This window comes from Nicotiana tabacum, chromosome 13 (genome assembly GCF_000715075.1).
Source record: "Nicotiana tabacum cultivar K326 chromosome 13, ASM71507v2, whole genome shotgun sequence".
Lineage (NCBI taxonomy): Eukaryota > Viridiplantae > Streptophyta > Magnoliopsida > Solanales > Solanaceae > Nicotiana > Nicotiana tabacum.
Genome location: NC_134092.1, coordinates 93,529,884 through 93,549,048, shown reverse-complemented (window position 1 = coordinate 93,549,048; position 19,165 = coordinate 93,529,884). Strand labels below are relative to the sequence as shown.

Sequence of the window (19,165 nt, the reverse complement as noted above, 5' to 3'; positions counted from 1 at the left end):
TGCATGTCATGTTGCAGGTCCTAATAGATAGGTAGGCGAAGATGCCCCACCATAGTAGGCTTCCCAGTTCAACGGTTATTGGCGAGATACCTTCTCAACACTTGCCGTGGTCTTGGTATGCATTTTTGTTATAGACATTATGGGTATGTCGGGGTCCTGATCCGGCAATGTTGCAGCACTTATGTTTCTTTAGAGGCTCATAGACATGTTTCGACTCATGTATAGTTTGGATTGCCTTGTCGACTGATTTTTGTTGTATAGTCTCTTATGGCAGTTTGTTAGCTCGTACCTTATACATAGCTTCATGACAGCCTTGTTGGCCCATGTTATATATGATCATGCCATTATCTGTCATTTTTGGTTGTTTAGGATTCATGTCTACCATTTATATTGATCTTGTCAGCCCTTATAGATAGCAAGAAAGATTAGATAAAATGTGCATTGGTGCTCGGCAGGTATGGCCCGAGTGCCAGTCATGGCCCTCCAGTTTGGGTGGTGACACTAACTTGGGATCGTCGATTGATGACGACAAATTCAGCTCGGGAACGGTCGTACAACTCATGAAATCGGTAGTGAAAGAAGGCCTCGCCGAGATAAACTCGACAAGCTTAACCTGGGACTAGATAAATAAGTATTTAGATTACCTGAAGACCGAGAATCTGCCCTCGTACCCTAAAGAATAAAGAGCTCTGCGCACAAAGGCGGCCAGGTTCAGCTTATCCGAAGATAGCACCCTATTCAGGAGAACGTTTGATGGCCCACTCGCCATATGTCTGGGACCGGGAGATAGCAAATATGTCTTGAAGGAAGTTCACGAAGGCACCTGCGGGAACCATTCGGGTGCCGAATCGTTGGTTTGTAAGATAATCAGAGTTGGCTACTACTGGATCAACATGGAGAAAGATACGAAGGAGTTCGTACAAAAATGTGACAGATGTCAGAGGCACGCACCGATGATCCACCAGCCCGGGGAGCTACTGCATTCGGTCTTGTCACCTTGTCCATTCATGAAATGGGGGATGGACATCGTCGATCCCCTGCCATGGGCACCCGGTAAGGTTCAATTTATATTATTTATGGCTGACTATTTTTCTAAATGGGTTGAAGCTCAGGCATTTGAGAAAGTCAGGGAGAAAGAAGTTATTGATTTTATTTGGGACCACATATATGCAGGTTCGGAATGTTGGCCGATATCGTATACGACAACGGGAGGCAGTTCATCGGCAGTAAGGTGAGCAAATATTTTTAGGACCATAAAATCAAATGGATACTATCAACACACTATCACCCCAGTGGCAACGGGCAAGCAGAATCTACAAACAAGACCATACTCCAAAACCTTAAGAAGAGATTGACAGACGCCAAAGGAAAATGGAAGGAAATTTTGCCCGAAGTCCTGTGGGCATATCGTACGACCTCAAAATCTAGTACCGGGGCCACCCCGTTCTTGTTGGTCTACGGTGCCGAAGCGCTAATATCGGTCGAAGTAGGAGAACCGAGTTTCAGGTTCTGATATGCGACCGAAGAGTCAAACGGTGATGCATGACCACGAGCCTGGAACTATTAGATGAGAGGCGCGAGGCCTCCCTCGTTCTATTAGCCGCCCAAAATCAACGGATCGAAAGGTATTACAACCGGAGAGCCAACCTCTGACACTTCAATATCGGGGACTTGGTGTTAAAAAAAGTGACACCGAACACCCGAAACTCGAACGAAGGGAAGCTAGAACCGAATTGGGAAGGTCCATATCAAATTATCAAAATTACCGGCAAAGTATCATACAAACTCGAAGCAGGGAACAATGAGCGACTACCGAACAACTGGAACGTAACTCGCTTAAAACGATACTACTGTTAAGGTACCATTCCATTCATTCTTTTCTTTACATATGTTGCGAATTGGACTAGCACTTTCAGACACCGGCCAAAGAATGATGCAGCTATTAGGCCTGAAAGCACGCGTTGCACTCTTTTTCCATTGAACCGGCTTTGTCACAGTAGATTATGTTAACTTAGAATTGAACACCGGTTATGAATCGGAATCGAGGGTCACATCAACAGTATTCGAGCCCTCTCGACGATCGACCTCGAATACTGGGGGCCATCACCCTCAGATAACGATTTTAGCAAGGAAGGAATTTTTGTGCTTGAACAATCTGGGCTCGACATATAGGATTTATTGTAAGGGTCAAACGGTCAAATAAATTGTGCCCACATAGACCACTTAAGCCATAACACGAAGCTTGTACATATTTACAATCTTGTATATTGCGCACAGAAATGAAAGAAAGTTTCCACCTTGCAATACATATTTTGTCCCTTAAAACTATTACATTTTGTTTCTTAAAGGATATCGAGCCCAAGGGCCGCCTCTATCCGGATCCAAGAGATCACCCACATTTGGAGACTGTCGTCCAAGGCAAACACGGACGGCTCGGACTATCGAAGTCCGGGGGCACAGAAGCCTATTAGACAGAGCCTAAACTTAAAAGGCTACGACCACTCCCGCTTAGGGACTGTCATCCAAGGCAAGTTCGGACGTCTCGGGCTATCAAAGCCCAAAGGTACAAAGCCTATTAGGCAATACCTAAACTTAAAAGGCTACGGCCACCCTAGAAATGGCTCGGAGATGTCCGAAACTCGTAATCAAAACATAAGGCCTTCAAAAATTCCAAATCAGTTCAGAGGCTACCTTGGCAAAATTATAATCTAAAAGCATCTAAACAAGCACTTCGGGGAAAGCTTCCGGTCATACCGAGCCCCCACGAGTCTTTTTTGAACCTCCGAACAAGACCTTAGTACTACGTTTTATTCTGTGCTAAGGCATTTGAAATCTTTGCAATCATAAAGAGGAAACCAAAAGAAACGAATTCAAAAATTGCCAAAGGGAAAAAAGCCTTATATACATTCCAATAAAAGTCTTTACAAAGGCCAACGATAACGGCCTCAACAAAATGAACAAAATACAAATACAAAGCAAAATCCCTAAGGCGCCTAAGCCCGATCATCACCGGTACCCGCCTCATCATCGGGACTATCAGGGTCTTCTCCATCCTCGGGTTCACTGGATCCCTCAGAGCCCTCCTCGTCATCGGGGTTAGCCAGCTTCTTGGCCTCAACCTCGAGCCTTTTCACATCTTCAATCTCGGTTGACTGGTCGAAACCCCAGGCGTGGACCTCCTCGAGTGTTTCCCTTCGGGACTGCCACTTCACGTACTCAACGGTGACTTTCAGGTGGTCCTAGACTGCCTCGGCATCAGCACTTTACTGGGCCACCATCTCCTCAACATCATCCCTGGTTTTTTCCGACACAAACCTCGCTATCTCAAGCTCCTTGCCAAGAGTATCCCATCCAGCAGAGGCCGAGCTCAGCTGAGATTGGAGGTCTTAAATTTGTTGAGCATGTGCTTCGGCCTTTTTTCTCGCCACTCGGAGTTGGATCTCCATCGCCGCCAGCTGCTCCCGGACAATCTCCTTCTCCAAGTTCAATCGGTCCATTTTTCCTTTCCACCGTTCGGTCATGGCCCTGACCTCGTTCATCTCGGCTCGGAGTTGGTCGATCCTATCAACCTTCTACTGGACCTATGATTTTTGGTCGCTAGTCGCTACATCTAACTCGTCATCACTAACTTCAAAGATCTTTACAGGTTCCACCAGGTCGGGATATTCCTTTTGAGCCATATCCAACTCAGCTCGGAGACTCTTGAATACTTCTTCGTGTTGCTCGCTGAAAAGCTTATACATGTCCCTTTTCTCAGCAAGATCTCGGTCTCGAGCTGGTTAACCTCAACCCGGTACCGGAGAAAACTCTCATGATGAAGTACCGAGGCCTACAAAAATATAAAAGAGAAGAGGCATGAGAGATATCAAAAACTAAGTTTAAAGATGGAAAAGTGTAATGACGCCTTACCCGATTCAACGCCTGTTGCGCTTCGTAAAAGCATGACGCATCCACCTCGTTCATTTTTGCATGGTCTTCTTCGGTTACCAGGAACCAGATGTAGCTAGATTCTCCGACGGGTATCCTTCGGGATGGTGATGATAACTGATCGCTTCCGTCCGGGGTCCATGCTCAGGGCGGGGAACAGGTTGATTAATTTTGGGCTCTAGTTCGGCCCGCCGACCTCCGAGGATGAGCCTTTCCTAGGCACCTCTAAATCACCCAATCCGGAGAAGTCTTCCATAGCACTAGAGTACAAACCTTCAAAAACGGAATGGAGGGGGATCATCTGCACCGTGGGCCCCTTCGTTGGATCGCTCCTTCGTCGAACGTAGACTCTGTGAACGAAGGCGACCCCGAAATGTTTATGACACCAGGCGAAGCGGAACCGGCGTCTCGAGAGGTCTCGTCCCTCACCTCTGCACCAGCCTCCTGAACCTAAGAGAGGTTAGCCTCTATTGTTTCCCCCTCGGCTGCCGCCTGCTCTTCGGGGAAAGTTGGCTCGCTGGCCACAAAAACACCGCTTTCCTTGGGATCGTCCCTGAGCCGGAAAAGCGAGTCTGAGTCGGGAGCTGGAGCTCTCCTTCGACTTGCGGACCAACTGTCTCCTCGGCTTTTTCTTCTCTGAGCTCGGGGAACTCGGAGCCCTCTTTCTCTTCTTCTCTCCAACTGTAGCCCTGGGCTGTCCCGGAGAGGAGAGATAAACGGAGCAAGAGGCGTGATGACAAGTGACCGCAATCGAGGCAAGGATCCCCTCGAGCCGAGATCCGGGAAAAGTGCCCAGACTCGGGAGTATCGGGAGTATCGGGGCCATGACCCCGGGTTCGATTCGAATCCCAAAGGCCTTGGAGAGCACTACCAGGCAATCGAGCACGACCAACTATCTCGGCACGTATCGGCAGGAATCCGATGATTGGTTAAACGGAAGATTTTTACCATTTATGGAATAGTATTTAGAGTAGGACTCCCCTGCTATATAAAGTGGGGTCTGATTATTCATTAAAGAGACGGTAATATGCATATCAAGGCAATATACTATTATTTTCTCTGTTATTCAAAGTTCTCACTTTTTTCATAAGTGCTTACTTGTTGTGAGTCCGGGATCGAGGGCAGATATTTCATTAAGGTTGTTGTTGAGTCTGGAATCTTCCCCCTCCCCCCCCCCCCAGCGGTTTGACAATTTCTTACGTCCTCTACCTGTTTAATCTAACGCAATTTATCGTTTGTATCGAATTAATACATGTATCCTTAAAACCATTTTTTAGGGTAAACAGTATTTCTATGAATTTAACCGAAGAAACCCCACTTTGCATGGCAGCTGAGTCTGGTTTCCGTTGTGCTTTGCTTGAGATCTTAGAATCCTGCAATGGACACCAGCTTTACATGCAAGAATAATTTCTGGATTTACAGGTTAGTATTCATATCTAAGACTAAAGACAAATTGTGAATGTGAATTTACTCCTTTATCCACAAGCTTCCTCAAAATTCTTTGGAAGACGAAGGTAACGAGGTTAGTTGAATGCATGCTCTTACAACATGCCATATAGTTAAGTTAGGTAATAATTAATTTCTTTTTGAATTTTAACTTTTTAAAAAATTAAATTATACATTATATGTTGTTAATATTTAGTTATTTCTTTTGAATTTGAATTTAAGTATACTTAACTACTTTGTTTTACGGAAATAATAATTTATATATATTGAAAATTATTTATTCTGAAACCTATTCTATTTTAAATTGAAAAAATTTAAAATTATTTTAAAATAGATAAACAAAAAAATACACTTCAAATTAGGGAGTACTTTCTTCAAAACATAGTAGTCTATATCTATAAAAAAAAAATTACCAATACAAAATTTAAACATACTTAATTACTTTTTGAATTTAAATTTTAAAAAAATGTAAATTATATATTATATGTTGTTAATAATTAGTTTCTCCTTTTGAATTTGAATTTAAACATACTTAATTACCTTTTTTACAGAAACAATAATTTTTATATATTAAAAACTACTTATTCTGAAACCAATTCTATTTTAAATTAGGAAGTTTCCAACACATAATATAACTTCATATCTATTTGTATATAATACGAGAACCAAAACAATTATATGACTTCAAGTAGCACAATCATAAGATAACAAGTGTAGATTTTTAGGATAAAGTTTCAACAAAGCTGGAGTTTTAAAATTATTTTAAAATAAATAAACAAAAAAAGTCACTTTATTGGGGCGTAGTTTCTTCCTAATATGATAGTCTATATCTATAAAAAAAAATTGTCAATTCAAACTGCGAATATTTTTTTTTTTGATAATTTTTTTTCCTCCAAATTTAAATATAAAAATATTATTCGAATTTACATATAAAAATATTTGAGTTGAGATCAAAGAAAAGTTCATTTGCTTATAGTAAATAAAAAAAAATAGCAATTATTAAGAATAACGGTAGAATTTTGACAAAATAGTAAAAGTACTTATCTGTTTATATTTTTAAAAAATTTAAAATTATAATTTAATTTAGATATAATAGTTTTTCGATTATATGTAAAATTCAAAATGAATATAACTAAAGAATTTTGAACAATAAAAAGATAAATTATAAATTAAAATAATTAATATTCTTTAATATTGATCGTGCATCGCGCGGGTTCTAATACTAGTTATATCTTTAAAGTTATGGGTTCATAGCTACCATTTGATGCATTATTAATGAATATTTACACATAAATTATGCTCCGTACCAAAAGTACGGGGTTCAGATGAACCCGGTACCATAAGGCTAGATACGCCCGTGCATATAGTCCCTTCAATGGCCTTAAGGATCAAAGTGTTCTTGGCAACTATAAGCTTAGTACTTTATGGGAGCTGGATCCTGAGTTTTTGGAATTGCTTTACAGTGAACCTCTTGTAGCTGATACCAGCCAAAATGTGACAATTTTGTAGTTCAATTTTAAGCTCTTCTTTGTATTTTTTTTTATTGGGGGGGGGGGGGGGTAGTCACCTTTCTTAAAGTTTGTCCATTAGGGAAAATTCAGAGTGCATTTGGGGGGAAGATGTTTCATCTTGAAAAATGATTCCTCGAATTATTAGTTAGTGTTTGGTTTGATACAAAAGTTGGTGAGATATGGTAATCCTAGAGAAGGTATGGTGACATTTTTACAAAATATCTGTTATATCTTGCAAGGTTGATAAGTGTTATTTTTGAAATACTAAGTGATAGTAAGAGTTAAGATATAGTAAGTTTAAAGAAAAATGATTTCAAGCTCATAAGTGAGGAGGGAAGTCATCTTTCCACTTGGTAGAAACGTTTTTCTTGGAGAAGCATTTTTCACAATTCATGGTAGCAAAAATTTCACTGCGTTTCTTTTTATTTTACATTAGCAAGGTTTGGCTTTACACAAACCTCGAATTGTTTTTATTTTACATTAGGATTACATTAGCAAGGTTTGGCTTTACACAAACTTCAAACATGTTTGGCAAGAGTAGATTCAATGACAGCATGAGCTATGGGGTGATAACAATCACAAGCTTCCGAGAATACCCTTCTAGCGAAAGCTGTGTCTTCTTCCTTCCCAGGACCTTCACCTTGTACGAGTGCAGTGTAGAGCGGACGAAGGTACAATATCCTGCCAACTTCTTTCAGAGTTTTTTCTACCACAACATAGTATTCTCTACACCTTGCTGTAATGGCCATCTGAAGAAAAGCTACCTTCACCTCATAATTGTTTGACTCAGAAAGATGATAGACAGCATCTAATGCTCTGACCTGAAAATAGCACAAAGTGACTTAGACGAACAACAATTTTCCTTTTCAGAATAGGGGTGGGTTTCAAGCAATGTCTTAAAGGCAAGACATTTTCCTAGCAGTGAGGTACGGGTGCAAAACCATCAACTAAATCATGGGGACATGTACAAGCACAGAAGAGAAGCAGCACAATCCTATGGTGCATGCGTTCGAATCGACTGACGACATGCATAAACAAACATTTTAATCAATTTGCCTGCAGCTTAAATTTGTAGAAACAAAAATTTTAGTTGTAAAATGAGATAGGCTGTAGTCAAGCACCAAGACCAGCAAGAGAGAATAAACTCATCATATTAGAGATCCACAGGTAAAATGAATTTACAAAAGGAGGAACATATATGGACATGGTATATGTACATATTTTTCTATGGTGTATCCAAGAAATGTGTGTATATATGTACATATAGGTGTGTGACCACAAATAACAATCAACTAATAACAGATAGCGGATTCAGCACTGTAAAAGTAAAAAAAGTTTTCACAATGTTAAATCAGATTTATCACTAGAAAATAAGGAAAAAGCACACACGTCATCAAATGGGAAAAGAAATAATTTGCTAATTTACTGAGGGAAACTTCTCATTAAATGGCCAGTTACTACCTGAGATGCTTCAACAGATTTAGGCAGGTTCTCGAGGTAAAGCTCCCATTCCTGTCCTTTCCAGTCAGCAACTTCATCCTCTCTTGGCGTCCTACCTAGCTTGAACTCATTAGCGAGTGAAACAATCTTTGAATAGATGTTAGAAACTGGTTCTATGGCATCTGGAGGGATCCCTGTGCCTTCGGTCCAAAGTTTCAAATCAATCTTGTTCTCTATTCCAGGGACATTAACTTTAAGGAAATTGAGAAACATATCGGTGTCAATAGATTGAAACTTGAAGGTAGCAATATACTTCTTCAGAAATTCATCAAAAGCAGGTCTTCCAACCTGAGAAATGAAAGTGGACGAAAAGTTAAGTTCGTTCTTGCAAGTAGAAAGTAGAATACCTCCTAGACTAGATGATCTACCAACCTGTCTCTCAATGCGCTGTAAAAACTGGAAGCCTTTTTCATACGGAACTACAGAGCACACATCATCCGGGTCGACACCTGCCTGATTTGTCTTTAACTTGGTGAACTCCATGTTATCCTTGAATCTTTCCATTTCCTTAACAAGTCCCTTCCAACCAATTCCAATATTTAATGAAGCTATTTCCTCGCCTTGCACAGCCTCAACAATTCTTCGCTCTGCATATGTTGTAAAACCCTTCAAACACCAGAATCAGTCTAACTTATTACATTGTTAATTATTGAAAGAAAGACGGAAAGAAAGAAAGAAAGAATCCCTTTTTTCTATAACAAACTTAATAGGACTGCCATCAGAACATTCATTCAGTTAATCATAGTACATGCCTAAGTTTGAGTTTGCAGACAAAAGCTAATACAAGCATTGGACTTAATTTCTTCCCCTGTCGTTATAGTGAAATCATATTTCACACTCTAATCCACGATTCATATGAAAGAACAAAAGTACTATGTCTATCTCCACAACCTAACAGAAGAAGCATCTTTTGCGTTATTTCAAAAACAAGCTAATAAACCTTCACGCGAAAAAAAACAATAAGGAAAAGATATGGCGTCATGTCATAGTTGCAACATTGCAGATCTTGCAAGTTCATTTCCCAAACAGTGCTTTAGAAGGCTATGGTCTAAGGTGGAGTTTTTAAAGTGATGGAACACGAAGGTCAAGGAACTCCAAATGTGAATAGAGCCAAAACAAAAATGACTAACGGCGTTCAATAGAAGAATTCACTTAGTGTCGTCTCTATCAGACTCTTCAACCTATAGGCTACCCCCCTCAAGGGCTTTCTATTGGTGTAAATGTTTAGTCAGAGAATAGAAAAGACAACTAATTAAAACCAGGGAAGTCCATTAGGATGCTAAAGATTGTATTTTAACAGTTTAACTATCCTATATATAAATAAAGCATTTTCCTATACTCTTAATGTTTTATTTTCAAGTGCTTAACACAATAAGCTATAGTACCTCATTCAACCAAAAGTGGTCGTTGTTTTTGTTCGTGATCAAGTTCCCTGTCCAGCTATGAGCAAGTTCGTGAGCCACCACCTGCGATCCGCTAGCGTCCCCCTTGATCACAGTGGGAGTCAGGAAAACCATCCTCGGATTCTCCATTCCGCCTAAAGGAAAACTCGGAGGCAACACCAAAAGATCAAACCTTTCCCATTCATAAGGTCCAAAAAGCTTCTCCCCAACCTGAATTATCTCTTCTGTGCCAGCAAACTCCTTAGCAGCAGCATCCAATACCTCATTAACAGCCTCAGCATACACCCTTGTCCTGGATCCCACCTCCCTGAAACCCAACTCTCCTACAGCAAATGCAAACAAATAGGGAGGAATAGGCTGTTCCATCACAAACTCCTCCACCACCCTATCATCCCCACACCACACTGAATCCTCACAGACCCCTTGCGCCTCGGAGGGAAGTGGATCCCGCCTCTCCACGTGTCTGGCTGCCATAACAGCGGACAACTGACGCGGAATGTTCAACTTCGCTGCGTACTTGACACGCGCAGCGGGTGTGTCCTGACAAGGAAAGATGGAACGGGCGTGAATGGGCTGGCAATGGGTGTAGACATAAGGGTGAGTCTTGTTAAAAGTTTGAGGAGGGGAAAGCCACTGAAGGGCAGAACTCGAAGGGCTAGTTTTGGAAAGAATCAAGACTCGGGTTTGGCTAGAAAGCAAAACGGTGAGTGACTGTCCAAGAATTGAGGAATCAGGAGAGAGGGAGAAAGGGAGTGGGGAAAGGGAAAGTGGGTCAAGCACAGAGGAGACAGAGAGAGAGCGAGTGTCGAGAGTGAGGGGTCCGATGTATGGGGTGGGGAGGGAGAGAAGAGTGGCAGAGGAAATAGTGGAAGATGGAAAATCGAAGTAGAAAGTGAGGGAGATATGAGTAGTGAGTGGGTGTGTTGAATCAGTGAAGGAATGTGGATCAATGGGTGCCATGGAACTTGAACAGAAATGAAGGTTTTTGCAACGCTAACTCAGAGAGTATGAATTATCATCACAGAAAAAGAGTGGGAGTTTGACTTCTGCTTTTAATTTTGATAGTAGCGTGAGAATATATGTAGGAGTGGGAAGAAGAATGATACAGACAAGAACAATATGGAAAATCATGTCACCTTCTTCCTAATTTGCCATTAATTTTTGTCTCCTGCTCCAAAAGGCGTTTAGATGACTAAAGAAATTACCCACTAAACCACTTTACTTTGAAAACTAACTTAAACAGATTCTTTAAAACTTTACGTACATTATTACTTATTAGCATGGGCAAAGTTTTCTTCTTTTTCAATGGTATTTCATTTCTATGAATAAATAGTACACATCTGTGCGGGGGGCGGCCTGAGCTTTAGGCCAAAAAAATTAAGTGCCCCAAAATTACTATTTCTATATATATATATATATATATATATATATATATATATATATATATATATATATATATAGTAGTATATTATTTATATAATTATCTTTTATTATTAATAAATTTATTTCTTTATTGCCATATTAATTTTTAATAACTCGATTTCTTCCTCTAATTAATATAACTAAAATAGTTTTCTGTCAATTATATTTTACTTTTTTACTTAATTATATTTCTCTATTCATTTGTTGGTCATGTAACTATATCTAATAATCTAACTTATTATTTATTTTTCTTACTTAAATTATACTCCCTCCGTCTCAATTTATATGAAAGTGTTTGACTGGACATGGAATTTATGAAATAAAGGAAGACTTTTGAAACTTGTAATCTTAAATAAATCATAGAAATTTGTGGGTTAGAAATCATCTCATTAATGGTAAAAAGAAAAATCTAAAGTTGAATTGTTACCAAATATAGAAAGAGACTTACTAAAAAAAGGAGTCACTTAAGTTGGGACGGAGGAAGTATGTTTTCTGCGTTCTCCCATTTCAGTTGTGATGCAATCAACAATAAATTCATTTAATTTTCTGTACTTTATAAAACTAAGTTCTCATTTTTTTTAATTCCACATCATCACTTATCTAATTTTAAAAAAAATAATATTCATTAAATTATATATATATTAAGGCCTCTTATTAAGGCTTTGCTTTAGGCCTCAGATGATGTTTGGCCGCCTTTGTTACGTCTACAAACTTATGCATTTAAAATTTCGTACATGCAAATGCTAGTAAAGAATAAGGCTAAAGTTATAGAAGGAGTTAAATATGCTATTGGTGCTCTAGATGGGCAGGTTACATTATATGTACTCCATTATCTTTTTGTTCTATGGTGATAAACTCAATTTCCATTTATATGTTCTACTTTATTTTGCTTCCCATCCGTATGTGTATTCTATTTGTCTTTTTGTTTTATTATGAATTTCATTTTCTCTTTAGGTGCTCTATTTATTCTGCATATTGATGTTGATTTTTAACTCTATTAAAGAAGCCCAATGATATTACCAGCTTCTCATAAAGAGTCCTTTATAATATTTGCTTCTTTGCATGTGTCAATTGATTGATACAGAGCCTATTTGACCAGCTTTTGGAAAGAAAAAAAAAATATTTTTGAATAAAAGCAAAAGCAATTTTTAAGAAGCAAAAAAGCGAAACTTTTTCCCAAAATCATTTTTTTGAAAAATTACTTATTAAAAACTTGATCAAACACTAGTTACTAATCAAAAGTATGTTTCTGAAAAATATTTTTTAAAATAAGCTAATTTTAGAAATTTGACCAAGTAAGCTAGCTATAAATACTTACATATTTCTTCTTAATTATTAGTATAAACTTGTATTGCACTGAGGGGGAAGGAAAAGGTGAGATGTGACAATTGAAACTGTAAAGACATTCATTGATAATTTGATACCACCAAAATATAAGTCAAGGTAGTTAGGCTGTTACTCCTGAGTATTCTTGTATAACATAAAAAGGAAAAACAGAAAAGCCGTATCTAACCTAAACTAAAAAGCTTATAACCAATGTCCTAGTATTGTAGGGTTCACTTTTCAACTTATTGTTGCCGCCACATGAAAGAAAAATCCTATCAGGAATATGTCTTACTATGTAGATAGCTTGATTTGATTGGTTTTTTGAGTTTCAAAGTTTAATCTACATGTCATTGTAGAATCTACAATAGTTGCCTTCTTATCATCTGCCTTTGTTTGTCCATCATATATATGTTTTTCTTAGAAGATGGTCTCTTATGCACAAAATGCTTGTACCATGCTTTGAATCCAGCTTTAAATTACAGGTAGAAGAAATATAAGATAAGAGAAACAGAAAATCAGGAAAATGGGGCTAACAAAGAGCTAGTACCATGAAGGAAGAATCTTCTGTCAAAATAATTTTCCATTTCCAACCCACGCTATTTTCTACTATTATCAATAAAAGTGATGTAAAACGAATATACCAAAAGTACTGACTACTGAGTTCAGAAGAGAGGGGGCTAATTAACATACTAAAAATAATGTTAGACCTAATGACAAATTACTGTTTGAGTTACTTTTAACAAACTTCAACTTGAAAATCACAAACATTTATGAGCAAAGGCAACATGGCAGCAAGTCAGAAAACAAAATTGACAATGCTGCTAACTAGACTCTCTCTTCAAAATGAAATCCACTGCCTCTTCAACAGTGTCGACCACCTGCAGAAGCAGCAAAGAAAAATGAGTCGATGCTTATGCATGAAAAAACGTTGGAAGATTAGGACGATTCACGTTCAAGCCTCTCTAAAGAGATTCAAACGAAAACTCGTTTCATAGATAAAATGGAAATTTCTCTCAGGGAGGGCCAAAGGAAAAAAAAAAGAGTTAATTCTATGAAATAGACTTTTCTCCTACCGGTAAAATGATGTTGGGCGGCTTCAAAGGTCATGTAAATCACTCACTAGAGTGGAAAACTAATGCGACGTTTGATTGGAGCTAAAAGAGGAATGATGGGTGAAGAAGTATTGAAGGTGAGGAGGTGAGATCTAGTAAAAAGAGGCAAGTAAAAAAGAAACAATCGGAATCATTTTCAGTCCCTCTGAAGTTGGTTGTTCAGGGAAATTATCTCTTTTAATTGTTCCATCCTTACCAAAATACAAAAAGTAAAACCAAAAGTAATAATTACATCAGAAAGATTGATTACTTAGGGGCGTGGGGGTTTTGAAAATTGAACCACAAGAATTGATAATGAGCAATGGAACTTTCAAAATTGAAGTACAAGAATTGATAATGAGCAAGGGAACTTATGCATCAGTACAGAATAGACAAACTTACTAGATCAGCAGGAAATTCTGCATGATTTCCTCTTTCTTTGAAAACACCAGTCCTCGTCAAAATTAAAAACCAAGGATACCCTGCCTAAAATTATACAGTATGCTCATTACAATCATATGGACAATAACTTCAAGATAGTGATGATCTGAAGCAATCTGTCTATAGAGGGCGCGAAGGAATCATGTTAACGAGCAACAAACCTGCCGTGCACCTTTTACGTCGACAAATGGATTGTCACCAATCATGTACAGAGTTCTGAAAGCATGTATAGCATCTTTATCACCAGAAAGGTCATTACTTTGATGAGAGAGTTGAAGATTTCTCAATATGGCACCAGCATTTTGGAAAACATAACTGTCATATTTCAGGAAATTGTGGCCAAGAAAGAGCTAGTACAATGAAAGAAGAATCTTCTGTCAAAAATATTTTCCATCTCTTCCATTTCGAACCTACACTATTTTTTACTGTCAATAATAAATGAGTATTATGTAAAATGACTACTACAACAGTACTGAGATCAGAAGAGCGGGAGCTAGCAATGCAGCAGTTCAAGTTAGCTAACATGCTAAAAATAATATTAGACCTAATGACAAATTACTGTTTGAGTCACTTTTAACAAACTTCAACTTGAAAATCAAAAACATCTATGAGCAAAGGCAACATGGCAGCAAGTCAGAAAACAAAATTGACAATGCTGCTAACTAGACTCTCTCTTCAAAATGAAATCCACTGCCTCTTCAATAGTGTCGACCACCTGCAGAAGCAGCAATGAAAAATGAGTCGATGCTTATTCATGAAAAAACGTTGGAAGATTAGGACGATTCACGTTCAAGCCTCTCTCAAGAGAGTCAAACGAAAACTTGATTCACAGATAAAATGAAAATTTCTCTCAGGGAGGGCCAAAGGAAAAAAAGGAGTTAATTCTACGAAATAGACTTTTCTCCTACTGGGAGAATGATGTTGGGGGACTTCAGAGGTCATGATGTAAATCATTCACTAGAGTGGAAAACTAATGCGACGTTTGATTGGAGCTAAAAGAGAGATGGTGGGTGAAGAAGTATTGAAGGTAAGGAGGTGAGATCTAGTAAAAAGAGGCAAGTAAAAAAGAAACATTCAGAATCATTTTCAGTCCCTCTGAAGTTGGTTGTTCAGGGAAATTATCTCTTTTAATTGTTCCATCCTTACCAAAATACAAATAGTAAAACCAAAAGTAATAATTATATTAGAAAGATTGATTACTTAGGGGCGTGGGGGTTTTGAAAATTGAATCACAAGAATTGATAATGAGCAATGGAACTTTCAAAATTGAAGCACAAGAATTGATAATGAGCAAGGGAACTTATGCATCGGTACAGAATAGATAAACTTATTAGATCAGCAGGAAATTCTGCATGATTTCCTCTTTCTTTGAAAACACCAGTCCTCGTCAAAATTGAAAACCAAGGATGCCCTGCCTAAAATTGAACAGTATGCTTGTTACAATCTTATGGACAATAACTTCAAGATAGTGATGATCTGAAGCAATCTGTCTGTAGAGGGCGCGAAGGAATCATGTTAACGAGCAACAAACCTGCCGTGCACCTTTTACGTCGACAAATGGATTGTCACCAATCATGTACAGAGTTCTGAAAGCATGTATAGCATCTTTATCACCAGAAAGGTCATTACTTTGACGAGAGAGTTGAAGATTTCTCAATATGGCACCAGCATTTTGGAAAACATAACTGTCACATTTCAGGAAATTGTGGCCAAGAAAGAGCTAGTACAATGAAAGAAGAATCTTCTGTCAAAATAATCTTCCATCTCTTTCATTTCGAACCTACGCTATTTTCTACTGTCAATAATAAATAAGTATTATGTAAAATGACTACTACAACAGTACTGAGATCAGAAGAGCGGGAGCTAGCAATACAGCAGTTCAAGTTAGCTAACATGCTAAAAATAATGTTAGACCTGATGACAAATTACTGTTTGATTTACTTTTAACAAACTTCAACTTGAAAATCACAAACATCCATGAGCAAAGGCAACATGGCAGCAAGTCAGAAAACAAAATTGACAATGCTGCTAACTAGACTCTCTCTTCAAAATGAAATCCACTGCCTCTTCAACAGTGTCGATCACCCGCAGAAGCAGCAAAGAAAAATGAGTCGATGCTTATGCATGGAAAAACGTTGGAAGATTAGGACGATTCACGTTCAAGCCTCTCTCAAGAGATTCAAACGAAAACTCGGTTCATAGATAAAATGGAAATTTCTCTCAGGGAGGGCCAAAGGAAAAAAAAAAGAGTTAATTCTATGAAATAGACTTTTCTCCTACCGGTAAAATGATGTTGGGTGGCTTCAAAGGTCATGTAAATCACTCACTAGAGTGGAAAACTAATGCGACGTTTGATTGGAGCTAAAAGAGGAATGGTGGGTGAAGAAGTCTGGAAAGTGGGGAGGTGAGATCTAGTAAAAAGAGGCAAGTAAAAAAGAAACATTCGGAATCATTTTCAGTCCCTCTGAAGTTGGTTGTTCAGGGAAATTATCTCTTTTAATTGTTCCATCCTTACCAAAATACAAAAAGTAAAACCAAAAGTAATAATTACATCAGAAAGATTGATTACTTAGGGGCGTGGGGGTTTTGAAAATTGAACCACAAGAATTGATAATGAGCAATGGAACTTTCAAAATTGAAGCACAAGAATTGATAATGAGCAAGGGAACTTATGCGTCAGTACAGAATAGACAAACTTACTAGATCAGCAGGAAATTCTGCATGATTTCCTCTTTCTTTGAAAACACCAGTCCTCGTCAAAATTGAAAACCAAGGATGCCCTGCCTAAAATTGAACAGTATGCTCGTTACAATCTTATGGACAATAACTTCAAGATAGTGATGATCTGAAGCAATCTGTCTGTAGAGGGCGCGAAGGAATCATGTTAACGAGCAACAAACCTGCCGTGCACCTTTTACGTCGACAAATGGATTATCACCAATCATGTACAGAGTTCTGAAAGCATGTATAGCATCTTTATCACCAGAAAGGTCATTACTTTGACGAGAGAGTTGAAGATTTCTCAATATGGCACCAGCATTTTGGAAAACATAACTGTCACATTTCAGGAAATTGTGGCCAAGAAAGAGCTAGTACAATGAAAGAAGAATCTTCTGTCAAAATAATCTTCCATCTCTTCCATTTCGAACCTACGCTATTTTCTACTGTCAATAATAAATGAGTATTATGTAAAATGACTACTACAACAGTACTGAGATCAGAAGAGCGGGAGCTAGCAATACAACAGTTCAAGTTAGCTAACATGCTAAAAATAATGTTAGACCTGATGACAAATTACTGTTTGAGTTAATTTTAACAAACTTCAACTTGAAAATCACAAACATCCATGAGCAAAGGCAACATGGCAGCAAGTCAGAAAACAAAATTGACAATGCTGCTAACTAGACTCTCTCTTCAAAATGAAATCCACTGCCTCTTCAACAGTGTCGACCACCTGCAGAAGCTGCAAAGAAAAATGAGTCGATGGTTATGCATGAAAAAACATTGGAATATTAGGACGATTCACGTTCAAGCCTCTCTCAAGAGATTCAAACAAAAACTCTGTTCATAGATAAAATGGAAATTTCTCTCAGGGAGGGCCAAAGAAAAAAAAAGAGTTAATTCTATGAAATAGACTTTTCTCCTACAGGTAAAATGATGTTGGGCGGCTTCAAAGGTCATGTAAATCACTCACTAGAGTGGAAAACTAATGCGACGTTTGATTGGAGCTAAAAGAGGAATGGTGGGTGAAGAAGTATTGAAGGCGAGGAAGTGAGATTTAGTAAAAAGAGGCAAGTAAAAAAGAAACATTCGGAATCATTTTCAGTCCCTCTGAAGTTGGTTGTTCAGGGAAATTATCTCTTTTAATTGTTCCATCCTTACCAAAATAGAAATAGTAAAACCAAAAGTAATAATTACATTAGAAAGATTGATTACTTAGGGGCGTGGGGGTTTTGAAAATTGAATTACAAGAATTGATAATGATCAATGGAATGTTCAAAATTGAAGCACAAGAATTGATAATGAGCAAGGGAACTTATGCATCAGTACAGAATAGACAAACTTACTAGATCAGCAGGAAATTCTGCATGATTTCCTCTTTCTTTGAAAACACCAGTCCTCGTCAAAATTGAAAACCAAGGATGCCCTGCCTAAAATTGAACAGTATGCTCGTTACAATCTTATGGACAATAACTTCAAGATAGTGATGATCTGAAGCAATCTGTCTGCAGAGGGCGCGAAGGAATCATGTTAACGAGCAACAAACCTGCCGTGCACCTTTTATGTCGACAAATGGATTGTCACCAATCATGTACAGAGTTCTGAAAGCATGTATAGCATCTTTATCACCAGAAAGGTCATTACTTTGACGAGAGAGTTGAAGATTTCTCAATATGGCACCAGCATTTTGGAAAACATAACTGTCACATTTCAGGAAATTGTGGTCAAGAAAGAGCTAGTACAATGAAAGAAGAATCTTCTGTCAAAATAATCTTCCATCTCTTCCATTTCGAACCTATGCTATTTCCTACTGTCAATAATAAATGAGTATTATGTAAAAATACTACTATAACAGTACTGAGATCAGAAGAGCGAGAGCTAGCAATACAGCAGTTCAAGTTAGCTATCATGCTAAAAATAATGTTAGACCTGATGACAAATTACTATTTGAGTTACTTTTAACAAACTTCAACTTGAAAATCACAAACATCTATGAGCAAAGGCAACATGGCAGCAAGTCAGAAAACAAAATTGACAATGTTGCTAACTAGACTCTCTCTTCAAATGGAAAAAAAAGAGTTAATTCTATGTAATAGACTTTTCTCTTATCGGTAAAATGATGTTGGGCGGCTTCAAAGGTCATGTAAATCACTCACTAGAGTGGAAAACTAATGCGACGTTTGATTGGAGCTCAAAGAGGAATGGTGGGTGAAGAAGTATTGAAGTTGAGGAGGTGAGATCTAGTAAAAAGAGGCAAGTAAAAAAGAAACATTCGGAATCATTTTCAGTCCCTCTGAAGTTGGTTGTTCAGGGAAATTATCTCTTTTAATTGTTCCATCCTTACCAAAATACAAAAAGTAAAACCAAAAGTAATAAT

At 38.1% G+C, this 19,165-nt stretch overlaps 1 protein-coding gene and 1 long non-coding RNA gene across 2 annotated transcripts; both read right to left on the bottom strand.

Annotated features, from left to right (window-relative positions):
• Nucleotides 1-7,277: 7,277 nt before the first annotated feature.
• On the bottom strand, nt 7,278-10,896 carry LOC107784886 (leucine aminopeptidase). The gene is made up of 4 exons (XM_016606074.2): nt 9,770-10,896; nt 8,757-8,990; nt 8,346-8,672; nt 7,278-7,705 (listed from the first exon to the last, which is right to left on the bottom strand). Exons 1-4 carry the CDS (start codon nt 10,745-10,747, stop codon nt 7,403-7,405), a joined length of 1,842 nt encoding a protein of 613 aa, XP_016461560.2. The 5' UTR covers nt 10,748-10,896; the 3' UTR covers nt 7,278-7,402.
• A 6,517-nt stretch (nt 10,897-17,413) lies between these two features.
• Nucleotides 17,414-18,479, bottom strand: LOC107822296 (uncharacterized). Its single transcript, XR_001656328.2, has 3 exons — nt 18,335-18,479; nt 18,135-18,218; nt 17,414-17,521 (listed from the first exon to the last, which is right to left on the bottom strand). It is a non-coding gene; the product is annotated as an uncharacterized LOC107822296 (long non-coding RNA).
• Nucleotides 18,480-19,165: the final 686 nt, after the last annotated feature.

Excerpts from the sequence above, each read along its gene's own strand:
- LOC107784886 (XM_016606074.2), bottom strand. The coding sequence starts at position 10,747 with ATGGCACCCATTGATCCACATTCCTTCACTGATTCAACACACCCACTC. Across the intron at positions 8,991-9,769 it reads ACCACTTTTGGTTGAATGAG|GGTTTTACAACATATGCAGA; the intron begins GTACTATAGCTT and ends TGGTGTTTGAAG. Across the intron at positions 7,706-8,345 it reads AATCTGTTGAAGCATCTCAG|GTCAGAGCATTAGATGCTGT; the intron begins GTAGTAACTGGC and ends TGCTATTTTCAG.